The following is a 13,264-nucleotide window of genomic DNA, read 5'->3' as shown; positions in this document are numbered from 1 at the left end:
ATCAACATAATTTTTTATCATCTAACAAAATGGTATATACAGTGACTTCAATTTTGATTTTAAAGTTAGTATATACTAGAAAGCTATACATTAAAATGTGGTAGCCATTTCCTCTGAGTATTGGTTGTTTCCATTATTTTTCTTCATTTTTGTTTTATTTTCTGAGATAGGGTCTCACAATATATTTCAGGCTGGCTCTGAACGCACTACTAGTTTGTAGGCTAGGCTGGCTTCAAGCCCATGATGATCCTTCCCGAGTGCTGGGATTGCCGGTGTCAGCACACCCAGCTTGTTCTTTTGAATTTTCAACAAAAGACCAGAATTACTTTTATGTAATAAAAAAAGTATATAAACACTATTACTTATTTTACATAAGAAAATATGCAATGTTATATTTTATAAATATGTAATGTGGCATATCCATGAAATGTATTAATTTGATTTTGAAGAAAAATTGTGAAGATTTCAACTTTTTAAAGAGGTTATTTCTCTGTACAAGGACTCACTCTACTGGTGACACAGAGACTATACAGTATACTTTTATATTTCTGAATTGCTTATTTTCAACAAACACTAGTGGGCAGTGTTTTCAAAATCAAACTCAACTTCCTTCTAGTAATTGTATGCACTACCATTTGTAGATATATTTCACTTGTAGACACATATTTTATTTTTTATATTCACTTATATATGGTAAAATGAATTTTTTGCAGTAGTACAGGTTGATCCCAGGCTTTTTTTTTCAGACAGAGTTTTACTATGTCCTTAAATTGCCCAGGCTGAGCTTGAACTTGAAATTCTTCAATCTCACTCCCCAGAATAGTGGAATTACAGGCAGGCACCACCCCACCTGGCTGGAATATGTACTTTGTATACATACAGTATTAGCACAAGTACATAATCTAAGACTGTGATCTGACATCTCACACTAAAATATTAAAAAAACATGCCTTTTGCTACTACAGCTTAATAAAAATGCAATTTTCAAAAATTAAATGCAATTAGTTAATATATCTTTATGAAAACACCAAGACTCTTCCCTAAAACTCCCCCAAATTACACTATTTATAAGACTTACGCATTGTGGTAATGGTAGAAGAGAAACTGAGGGTAAAATCATATTCCAAGAAAATGCACCAAGTGTAAAGTTCATGTTTCAGAATTACATAATTTACTTAAAGGATGCCAAGGTAATGTGGCATGTGGCTACAGTAAAGCACATAGTACTAGAAGGTGTATGCATTAGGGAAATAAGCAAAGGTGAATTTGTAAGAGTAACACAGGGTCATATAGGGAAGCACAAATATGCTATACTTATGAGTTGAACTTTGTATTAAAGGCAACAGAAAAGCCACTAAAGAGTTTTAGATGAGAAACAGCTCTAACCAGATTTGTCTTGTTATAAATAACAGTATGTAGGGAAAATTTGAGTGGAAGTTTGGAGAAGTTAAACACAGGCCTAACTCTTAACAGTGCAAAACACTGGTGATGCAGTCTTCTGATGTCATTTGAAAACACAAGGACTAGATGTGGTGAAATTGAAGCAAGTGAGTGAAAACAGCATCTTTAACACAAGAATTTTTTTTTTCTTGTCTGAGATAGGGTTTTACTGTGCAGTTCAGCCTGATCTTGAACTCACTTTGTAGCCCAGGTTGGGCCTGAACCCTTGGTGAGCCTCCTGTTCTACCCTCCTGAGTGCTGGGATTACAGGAATATGCCACCACACTCAGCAAAACTAGAGATTTTTTAATCACTGTTATATGTAAGATACTGTCTAAAATCCAGGTAGCAAGATCTCCTAGATCCTGGAAATACCAGACTATAATTCAGAGAAGTGAAATGCAATTAAAAGAATGAGATTATGTATGTATGTATGTATGTATGTATGTATGTATGTATTTTCTGGAACCAGGAATTGAACTCAGGCCCTTATGCTTGCCAGGGAAGCACTTATTCCACTGAGTCATCTCCCTGGGACCAAGATTAAATTTTTTGGACTTAGGAATCTACTACATAATCTACTACCCCTTATTAAAGTAACATGTCAATAGGCTACAAAACATAAATGTGAATTGAATGCTGTTATGTCTTAGCATAATACACTTCCAACTGAATGGTACCCATGTGAATTATGGGATGGTATTATACTGTTAGATATAACTTTTAGTTTAATTAATATTTGAGAGTATTAATTTATCTTGTGCATTCATAAAATTTACTTGACATGTATATAATGTTTCATATATACAGTGATCTATTAAGACATTTAAAATATATACATACACACATATAGAGACATATTTACATCTCATTGGAAGTGAAGCCAAATTTTTTAGATATTTATATAAAGCCTAAAAATATATGGAAGTTTTTTTTATTTTTTTAAAATTTTATTTGTGTGTGTGTGTGTGTGTGTGTGTGTGGCCAACTCAGCCCACCAGGGGGCGGGGCGGGGCGGGGCTGGCTGGCATGTGGTGCTGGGAGATTGAACCGCAGTCCCTGTGCTTTAGCTTGTTCTAAGTAGGTGCTTTAGACCACTGAGCCATCTCACCGGCCCCCGGAATTTTCTTAATGAAAGCCAGTAGTACTAATATTATTAATAAGTTATCATTAGTGTAGCTTTGCGTTTATAGACTCCTTCAAACACATATTCTTATCTCTACAACTTATTCAAGAGGTAGATGGAAGCTGGAGTATAGTAACAACTGCAATAATACACCACAATTAAAAGGAACTTATTTACTAGGCTTCACCAACCCTTTCCCAACTCCCATGCGTAAAATAAATGATATCTTTGACTTCATTTAAAATTAATATTTAAATGGCCAGCCAAATAGCTCAGTAGACTAGTCTACTCTACAGTAGACTAAAGTGCCTGCTTAGGCAGGGGCCGGGAGTTCGATCCCCAGTGTGCCATCCTGGCCCCGGCCCAGGGCATGCAGAAACAGCTATTGAGACTGGGCGTGGTGGTGCACACCTGTACTCCCAGCACTTCGGAGGCTGCAAACAGGAGAATCACTATGAGTCCGATCTACCTAGCGAGATCCTGTACTAAATAAAAAATAAATAAATAAAATAAAATTGATATTTCAAAGTAGAATCTTCATGGACTGGCAAAATAGCTCAGCAGACTAAATGCCTGCTCTGGCAAGTGCAGAGACCAGGGTTTCCCCAATCCCAAATGCCACGCCAGCCCTTCTCCTGAGACACGTTGAACCAGCAATCCCAGCAACTGAGTCCTGGTGTGGTGGCACACTGCTGAAACCTCAGCGCTGGGTAGGCTAAAAACAGGAGGATCACTACAAGTCCAAGCTGTGTAGTGAGACCCTGTACCAAATACATAAATGAAAAAAAAAAAAAGTAGAGTCTTCATAATACTGGATTAGATCACTGCCTACTGAGTTTTCTGAAATTCTCTGAAATACAGAAAACATAGAACAAAGAAACTGAATACTATTTGAGTATTTTTTTAAAAATCCAATCTGGTCTGTATCTATATATTGGGTGCCACAGACGACTGAAAATAATTATAAAAAATTTAAATCCTGAGGAAAATTCCAAAATGATTTTTAAACTGTTCTGAGTATAACTACTTATTACATGAACCTTGTAAAGCACTGAAGGTGTTAGTATTAATTCTGACTTTACAAACCCTCTTTCAAATTCCATTTGAAGAGGACAACTATGAAAGTTTCTCAGTTCTTAAGATAATTCCCTGAATTTTGTTATTTAAAAATTACACTACCTATTGCATTTAAAATGCTTTACCTATTTATAAAGGGGGCATAAATTAAAAATCTTATGTCATTTGTTTCTTATACAGAACCTCAACCCCAGGGGCATCACAAAAATTTTGAAAGGCACATTATGGTGGATGTACAAGGCCCATATTTATTGTTTTAGAAATATTTCTACTGATGAATTATTAAATTTTATGAGTTTTAAACAATGTATACTTAACAGGAAAAAATCAATAAAATATTAAATCTTTAGTATGTAATGAGTTCTAAGAACATACTATCAACAGAAGCTGTTTGCTTATGTATCTTAAAAAATAGTGCTAACCAGATAGCTCAGCGGACTAAAGCACCTGCTTAGGCAGGCACAGGAACACGGTTAGATCCTTGGCCGTCTATGCAGGCCCTGCCCCCCAGGGCACCTATAATCCCAGTGCTTGGGAGGCTGAACACAGAGCATCACTATGAGTGTGATCTGTGTAGTAAAACTCTATACTAAATAGAAAAAATAAATAAAATAAAAAAACACGTAGAAATAAATTTCTATGTGAACTACAATGAAAATACAAGTAGAACTATCACAATCATTATTTCAGTTATGACATCTAATGCAGTTTTCTCACATGACAACATGTTTCACACACAAATATTGCTTACAGTGTAAGAATGTGTTTTGTTTTCCTGTCTTCTGTGCTGGATATAATTGACATCTTACTGGTCTTCCTGTTTCTTAGTAGTAGTCTTATGATGTTTCACCTGTTTGTTCACTTGTCTGCTCCACAACTTTTTTTGCAGAGTTCTCTGGGCATATACATGCTGTTCTTCCTCTGTTGTTATACACAGATTCCAGTCCCAATATGCTAACAAAATTTCTCCACACTTTGTGCTTGTTATTTTCTTTGTAAACTATGCAATTAATTATGGCATGTTTAAAACTGAGTAAAATATAACCATTAGCCAATGCATCAACACTGACTCTGCCTTTCATTTTGCTCTAAAATGTGATCATTTCTGGCTTTACTTGTAAGGAGTCACTATCAATCTTTTTGCTTGTTTATGGACAGGATATTACTAGGTAGTCCACGTTAGTCTTGAACTAACCCTGTAGCAAAGGTTGACCTTGACCTCATAGGATCCTTCAGCCTCAGCCTCCTGAGTACTGGGATTACAGGAATGCACCACCATATCCAGCCATCTTATCATCATGGTATCAATACCACTTTATTTTTCTTGGCCATAGAGGAGGCCAATGTTGTATCTTTCTGAAATCCAAACATTGTACTATGCATTTCTCTTTTGTGAACCTGCAATGTTTTTTCAGAATCTTGGCTTTGTTCTTGTGAATAGTTCCTATGCTGGTCAACTGGTGTTCTTTCAGCAAATGTAATATCCGTGAGTAATGCGTGAACCAACTGTCAAATGTGACGTGGGTTACTTTTCAGTGGTTTTTTGGTTTTGGTTTTAGACTATTTTGGGTTACTTTTTTATTTACTTGTTTTAAGAGAGTACAAATAAGAATTAAAACAAAAAATTGCAAGTGATACAGAATTTTACTTAACAAAGTAGCATGAATTTCACAGTATTAGTTGTAATACTGGTTATCTTCCAACCAGTTATTCATATTATTATATTACCTGTTATTCATATTGCCAATATATTCACATTACCAGACATATGCATGTAAAATTGGAGAAAAGAAATGTACCAGAAATAGGCACAAGTCTACTTGCAAAGTCATATGGTTTATTACTGCACAAAGAAAGATATGGTGACTCAGTTCCAGAATAAATTTCTAAATTCAAGGTGTAAAATGTCTTCACAACTACCACAGCACTGTGTGTGTGTATCTTTTTGAGATAAGGTCTCTCTATGCAGTTGAGGGTGGCCTTGAGTTTATTTTGTACCTCAGGCTATTTTCAAACTCTCAAGGATCCTCTTGCCTGAGCCTCCTGAGTGCTGGGATTATAGGCCTACACCACTGCACCAGCTACCAAATCTCTTGAGGGTCATTATTGTTCTAAAAATCTTAACACCACATCTGTCATTTCTCCATAAATCCTTTAGACTACGATGATTAAAATGATAAAGTCTTGCTATGAAAGATATCAATTCATATGCAATATCATGATAAATATATTCTTGAGATTGCTATTGATGTGTACAGAATGTTTTACTTGTATTTCATTATCAGTGTATTTCTAAATATCTTGTAGCATATCATCCATTACAAACGATTTCCAACTTTGAAGTGCAGCAGTGACTTTTTTTTTGTTTGTTTTTTTTTTTTTTGCAGAACGGGGGATTGAATTCAGGCCCTTGTGCTTGCCAGGGAAGTGCTTATTCTACTGAGTCATCTCCCCGGCCCATGGCTTTCTATCCAATAGGTTTCACTGCTGGCAAGGACCTAGTAATATCTTTGGAACTAGTTCTAATGTTGGTTTGTACAGGTATACATGATCATTGTGTAGGATTTTTGACTAGTCCAATATTTACGTGCATTAGTTTTCTTCCTCGTCGGAATCAAGGTCTTAATTTCTGTAATTCTGTCTTATCTTGCTAACTTTTTTGGCTTACATGACCTAAGTCATCACCAGTAGCCAACTGATCTACTATTTATATACTTTTTAACCTCCTCCCAAAAGTGAATTTTCATGAGCTATTGTACTCAACTGGGTTAATTCTATCAAAAACCAAAACAAAACACTTAATTTAAAAATATACAAAAATGTAGGTCGGGAAGATAGCTCAGTTGAGTAAGTGCTTGCCTGGCAAGCGCAAGTGTATGAGTCATAACATGGGTAAGACTCACCTGTTCACTCTTCGATACACATGCATACACCTTGCTGTGTATCATACCACAGAGGTGAACACAAAATTGCTTCTTGTATTCTCGTAGCACAGCTACTGAGATGCACAGCCAGCTACTGTTACACTAAAGTATGAATTTTCATTAGAAAAGTATGGTATGAGTATCTGCTACCCATACCATAGAATTTTCAAACAAGTTGAAATGAATTAGGAAAAAAAAAAGAGAAAGAAAGAAAGAGAAAGAGAAAGAGAGAAAGAGAAAGAGAAAGAGAAAGAGAAAGAGAAAGAGAAAGAGAAAGAGAAAGAGAAAGAGAAAGAGAAAGAGAGAAAGAAAGGCAAGGCAAGACAAGAAATAGGAATATTGTACTTACTTGAACCTGGCAGGTGAAAGAGGAGTAGGAGGAAACATTCCCGGCTCAAAAGAATCAAAATAAGTCACTGTCCAAGAAAAGCTACAACACGAGAACCCAGCACTTAGCGATATTATAAGTAGAGTCCAGAATCCTTAATGAAAAAAAAAAGGAAAAAAGTATTAACACTAGAATAATTTAAACTAGTGTCTTTATATTCAAAAGATCGTGTGTATTTCTGGTCTTCTGAAACATATGCAACCATTCTCACAATAAGAGATTGAAGCTTAGTACAAACTAACTTTGTACTTACAGAAGTACAAACTATAGAAGCATGATTAGAAGTCACATCACTAAGTATTTTAATTAAATTGTAATATGTAGAAAAGAGCAAAATTCAATTTAAGAATATTTTCAGTTTTATGAAGTGTAACTACAGTAAAAATCGTTAAAACTCTCCTTAAGGCATCTTGACATTTTTTCATTTCATGAATCATACCTTGTTGTCTTTTACTATTTAGTATTAAGTGATTCCTTTCACTCTACACCACAGGATATATGAATCAATTGTGGAGTATCTCTTCATACTTTCCTCCAAAAGTCATAAACTTAATCTGATTCTCTTAATCAGTATGTGGCACTGATACTAGGGCCTTGTGTATGAGAGCAAGTACTCTACACTGAGCTATATCCCCAGTCTCCTCTACTTTGAGACAGTGTAAAACCTAATTGCCTAGGCTAGCCTGGAACTCTGGATACTCCCAAGTAAGTGGATTAGAGGTATGCACCACTAAACCCAGATCTTCTGGTTCTTTTGCTCTGCTCGCTGCATTCCCAATTTATCAGTGAGCTGAGATCCCAGATCCTACCCATAGTCATTTTGAAACTGTATTTTTTCTACAGAAATCAAGTCAAAAGCATAAGCTGGGCTTGGTGGCACACACCTGTAATCCCAGCACCTGGGAGGCTGAGGTAGGAGGATCCTTGAGAGTTTGAGACCATACAGAGTGAGCTCGAGGCTAGCCTGCACTGCACTGCAAGACCCTGTCTCAAAAAGACAAAAAAAAAAGTACAGTGGTCCCTCAGTTATCATAGAGGCTACATTCCAGACAACCCTACATTAAGTGAATATCAGAGAAAAAAAAATCAGCTAAGTAGTGACATATTTATTTTAATATTTATATATATTAAGGCTTTATAACCCCTTCCCAGTCTTATAAACCCTTCCCACACCTTTAAAAACACTTCTAATGTTTTTTTTTTTTTTTTTTTTTCTCTAAATGCCCTAAGGGGTGGTTTGGCTGGCTGGTGTGTTGTGGGGATCAAACTACAGCAACCTGAGGCTGACAGCTTTGTGGAAGCAGCCACTTAAACAACTGAGCTAAGGCCAAGCCCCCCACTTCTAATGTTCTTAACCACTTTTTAAACTCATAAACCCACATAATTTTAACAACATATGTATACTGTATGGTACTCCAAAATCCAGCAACATAGCAAAAAAATCTGTGACAAATAATTTAAGCCTCATGATGGATTAAAATAAGCCAAATAAGTCCTTCTCTAAAGCTGTAGGTTTTAGTAGTGTTTTGTAACAAAGTGACTAAGATAAGTTTTTTTCTGAGAATCTAACTCCATGATCAATGTCCTACTATTTTTAGTATAGTAGTTTTATTTTAATAGCAAATTTCAAACTTCACTTATTCATTTACTGAACACCTACATTGAGGGACTTCTTTGCATTTGTTACTATGTTACCTGACAAGCATAGAGTAGTAAACAAAATAGAAACCACCAATGTCTTCATGGAGTAATTCTAGTGAAGAGAGAATGAATGTGAAAAAAGTAACAGTAGATTGTGATAATTGTTTTTGAATAAATATTTTTCTAAGAAAGTAACATGAAACATTTTTTACTTGGACAGAAAAAAGCTAACTCTGGGGCCAGTGAGATAGCTCAGCAGACTGAAGCACCTGCTTAGGCAAGCTTAGGCAAGCACAGATACTGTGGTTTGATCCCTGGTACCACACGCAGTGATAGCCCTACCTACCCCCTACGGCGGGCTGATCCAGCCAGAGTCCAGGTATAGTGGTGTATGCCTGTAATTCCAGTGTGAGGGAGGCTGAAAACAGGAGGATCACTATGAGTCTGACCTGCATAGTGAGATCTTGTAACAACTAAATACATTTAAAAAAAAAAAAAAGAAAGAAAAGGAAAAAGCTAACTCTAAATGTTATATGATAAACAGAAGTCAAAGGGAGACTAATCATACTTGACACTGAAGTATAGTCTAGGACCTCAATATCTGAAAGAGTTGGCATGGTCTTGATATATGAACAGATCTAACCCCCCAAAAAAGCAGAATACAGAGTACAGAAGGCCAAATAGAGTCAATTATAGCCAGGTATGGTGACAGACATCTATAATCCCAGCACTTTGGGAGACTGAAGGAGGAGGATCACAGACTTGAACCCAGGCAGGGGTAGATTAATGACTAGCAAGAACCTATCTCACAGGGCTGGGGGTACAGCTCAGTGGCATAAGTGCTGCCTGGCAAGTGCAAGGGCCTGATCCCCAGTACCGCCAAAAAAAAAAAAAAAAAAAAAAAAGAACCTATCTCCCAGTGCCGGTCTTGCCCTGCACTGAGACGCTGAGGCTGAGATGGAGATTGAAACTGGGTGTGGTGGCACATGCCTGTAATCCCAAGCTCTCCAGTACAGAAAAAAATTTTTTATCTCATTCAGTAAAGATATCACATAGAACAAGGAAGAAAAGTTGCATTTATATACCACTCTCTGTATTATGCTAAATTATAGAACCATGACATAAAAGTTGCTAATTCTAAAACACTTACGATCTAAATATAAAGGTGCAGAGTACCTCCCCACCCCAAAGAGGTATAAAAGGACTCACTGGCTGGAAATCACAGATCTTTTTAACCATAATACAAAATTCATGAGCAATGTTAAAACCCAGAAATCTAACAGATGTACTCACACACAAAAAAACTCCTAAAATTATGCAGCAAAAATTAAATGTCAAATCAAAAGTGTTTCCAAGGGGGCTGGGGAGATGGCTCAGTGGAATAAGCACTTCCCTGGCAAGCGCAAGGGCCTGAGTTCAATTCCTAGTTCTGCAAAAAAAAAAAAAAAAAAAAAGGATTTTCAAAAAAATTTGCAATTTATAGCACAAATTACAGTTTAATTTATAAAGTAGGAACAATGAGAGTAGTATCAATAAAGTAGAAGAGTTATAACAATTACTGTAACAAGTTATGGAATATGGTATTAGTAATGCCTTACCAGTTGATATGGCAGCTAAAATGATAACTTAACTAAAGGACGAATAACACATGTAGTGCGGATGTGCTGGACAAAGGAATGACTCATGTCTCAAACAAGATAGTTCAAGATCTAAAACAATGCCCAATTTGCAAAGGCAGATGAAGGGGTGCTACTATGGTTAATTAATTATGTATATCCATATGGTATTATTATTAGCTAAAAATAGCAAAAAAAAAAAAGTATTGGTAAAAAATAGTATGCATGTTGGGGGCTGGGGAGATGGCTCAGCAGAATAAGCACTTTCCTGGCAAGCGCGAGGGCCTGAGTTCAATCCCTGGTTCCACCAAAAAAAAGAAAAAAAAAAGTAAAGAAGCAACTGTTATGGAAAGATGCCCAAGATACACTGGTGAGCCAAAAGATGAAGGTTCAGAACTACAATACACTTGGATAACAAAATGTATATACACATGTACATATATTACATATGGAGAAATGAATAAACACATATTAATAAAACTATCTGAAAGGATTTAGAATTTAACATTGATCTTCTATAAGAAATCATCAGTTTGGGAAACAGAAGCTTTTTCTGTATTTTTAAAATTTTAACTACAAAATACTTATGTTGAAAAGTAAAATTATAAAATCAATCCATTAAGACAGTCCTTGGATAGGAAATGACCAGGGCAGTTATATTTAATCTATGTGAAATTGTACTGAAACTGTCTCAAGTTTCCTGAGCTACAATTATGAAAGTGTATGCCCTGTATTTCTGGAGTATAGGGAGGAGGGTTCAGAATTCAAAGCAGCTTTTATTTTAGCAAAAACAGGTAAGTTATGTACACTGTACTATTAGTAAACCATGGGAAGCTCAGAAATAGACATAAAATGCTCATGCTCAACTCAAAATGTGTGAAGTATTTTTGAATATCAACCTAATGTTTCTTCTGTTAGCTCCCTTTCCCTCCCACACCACTTCTGACACATTTGGTTCTGTGTCCTTGCCCCAGAAGAGGAACTTGGCAAAGTGGAAAAGAGAAGTAGCCTGAGTGTCTCCCTGGCTTCTCTCTTGCAAAGGAATTACGAAATCAAAAATGAGTACATAGATACAATGAGAGGTAGGAGGGTAAAAACAAAGTGCCTTGAATTGACATTTGAATAGAAGAGCTAAAACAGTTGACTGGGATGTAGATGAAATGTTTGTGTAGATCAGAGAAAAAAGGGAAAGACTTATTTAAAGGTGAAAATGATGTCCTTTGTTTGAATAAACATGTGTACTTATACTTTAGATGAATTTATGGGAGGGAGTGCTGTTGCTGACGCTTCCTAGCAAAGCCACTGAGAAGAGGCCACACTCCACAGCAAATGTGAATGCGTTTAATACTTTGGCAGGTGGGTTGGGTCCAGGCACCAGATACTTCTTCCCTAATTAGGATGCAGAAACAGAAAATGATCCTGTGGCTGGAAGTGCTACAATTAAAAGGCTAACCTCAGTAGGATGAAAGATGTTTCAACATTAACTCATTTTAACAAACGTCTTGGAAGATTAGAATGCACCACCATCCCTACATTCTTGCATAATAATCAGCCTGAAGAACCCCAGCCCAACGTAAGATTGGATGGTCAGAGTATCCCAGTAAAAGTTGAGGTATAATCTTCTTGCAACCCAGTGAAGTCAAAACAAAAATTATAAGGTTTAGTGTGCATTTATGAGTTATGGGTGACTATGTTACCAAATAGCTGTTATCTGCTATTTAAATGCATACCTCTCAAGAGGGAATAAGCAACAAGATTACTCTAATTTAACATAGTATATAAAGTCAACAGAACAAAGATGGTAATAAATCCATGAAAAACTGAGTATTTGTGTTTGGGAACTAAACTTTCAAAGTAGCTTAAAAAAAAAAAGCAAGCAAAGACACAAATTGACATTTGAAAATAAGTATGAGGTTTTCTAAAGCTTTTTCACTCAAGAATTTAAAAAGGGTGCCACCTACCAAGTTTTAAAAGAAAAAAAGAGTACTTACTCTTGGATTTGGATTTTTCAGAAATCACTATTACCATTATACATTCTCAGTAATGCCTTATATTGGAATTTTCACTATTTTATTTTTAAACTAAGCAAAAACTGCATCATTGATAAACCACACCACAGTATTAGCACTAAAAAGAGCACTCTGTAACACTGTGGTCTAGTAGTGCTTGAAATTGTGGAAATTACTCAACTCTTTTATGAACAAGCACAAAAACCACAATGGTTAACAGACAACAACAGAAATTTGTTACAAGTCATTATCTTTAGAATTCCCAAGATCAAAATTTTGTAACTGATAGTTTACAAGCCTATTTTACTAAGAATTTATTAAGGCTATAAATGTTTCTGAAAGCATATAAAAATGAAGTCATTCAGCTTAGAACTTATGTCATTCCTGATTTAAGAACAATCAGCTAAGTTTGTAAAATATATCTTCTCAGTATATTTTCCACAAATGGATTTCTTGCCAGAAAAATTGTTCTGTACTTTTTTTTTCCACTTAATATTATATATTGGACACTTTACCAGCTGTACATTATTCCAGTGTTCACTTTTTGAAAATGTGTAATATTCTACTTAAGCAAAACAACTTCATCTAAGACTAGTGTTATATTTAGGGCTAGGAATTTTTATACAAAAATGTCATAGTGCCACACAGAAATCATTTCGAGACTATGGAATGGTTTCCATGTTTTCATAAAAGCTTCTGTGCTGGGCATGGTAATCTGAGTCTATACCTCCAGCTACTCAGGAGGATGAAGCAGAAGTATTGCTTAAGCCCATAAATTTGAAATCAGCGTGAGCAACATGGCCAGACCTTATCTTAAAAATAAAACTAGAAAATAAGCTTCTGAATCTGATGTCTTCTTAACATCCTTTGGCAAAGATCAGATTTGTAGCATCTGTTATAAAGGGCTAGTCTTGTTTTTGAACTATTCATTTAGACTATATTATGCTGTGATGCTTCACAATACTGTACATTTACAGAGACAAAATGACCCCAAGTTCAAAGATGATGTCAGGGGCTGGGAGTGTGGCTCAGTGGTAGAGATC

At 35.8% G+C, this 13,264-nt stretch overlaps 1 protein-coding gene across 2 annotated transcripts in view; it reads right to left on the bottom strand.

The window, feature by feature from the left end:
• Arl6ip6 (ADP ribosylation factor like GTPase 6 interacting protein 6) overlaps positions 1-13,264 on the bottom strand; it is a 39,324-nt gene that overhangs the window by 16,190 nt on the left and 9,870 nt on the right. The window contains exon 3 of one of the 2 annotated variants that reach the window (XM_004636680.2): positions 6,917-7,049. In XM_004636680.2, the coding sequence (XP_004636737.1) occupies positions 6,917-7,049 (133 nt within the window). Of the gene's footprint in view, positions 1-6,912; positions 7,050-13,264 lie in introns of both variants that reach the window. The other variant, XM_023721331.1, reaches the window with a different exon arrangement.

This window comes from Octodon degus, unplaced genomic scaffold (genome assembly GCF_000260255.1).
Source record: "Octodon degus isolate 3935 unplaced genomic scaffold, OctDeg1.0 scaffold00082, whole genome shotgun sequence".
Classification (NCBI taxonomy): domain Eukaryota; kingdom Metazoa; phylum Chordata; class Mammalia; order Rodentia; family Octodontidae; genus Octodon; species Octodon degus.
This window is presented reverse-complemented; position numbering and strand designations above follow the sequence as displayed.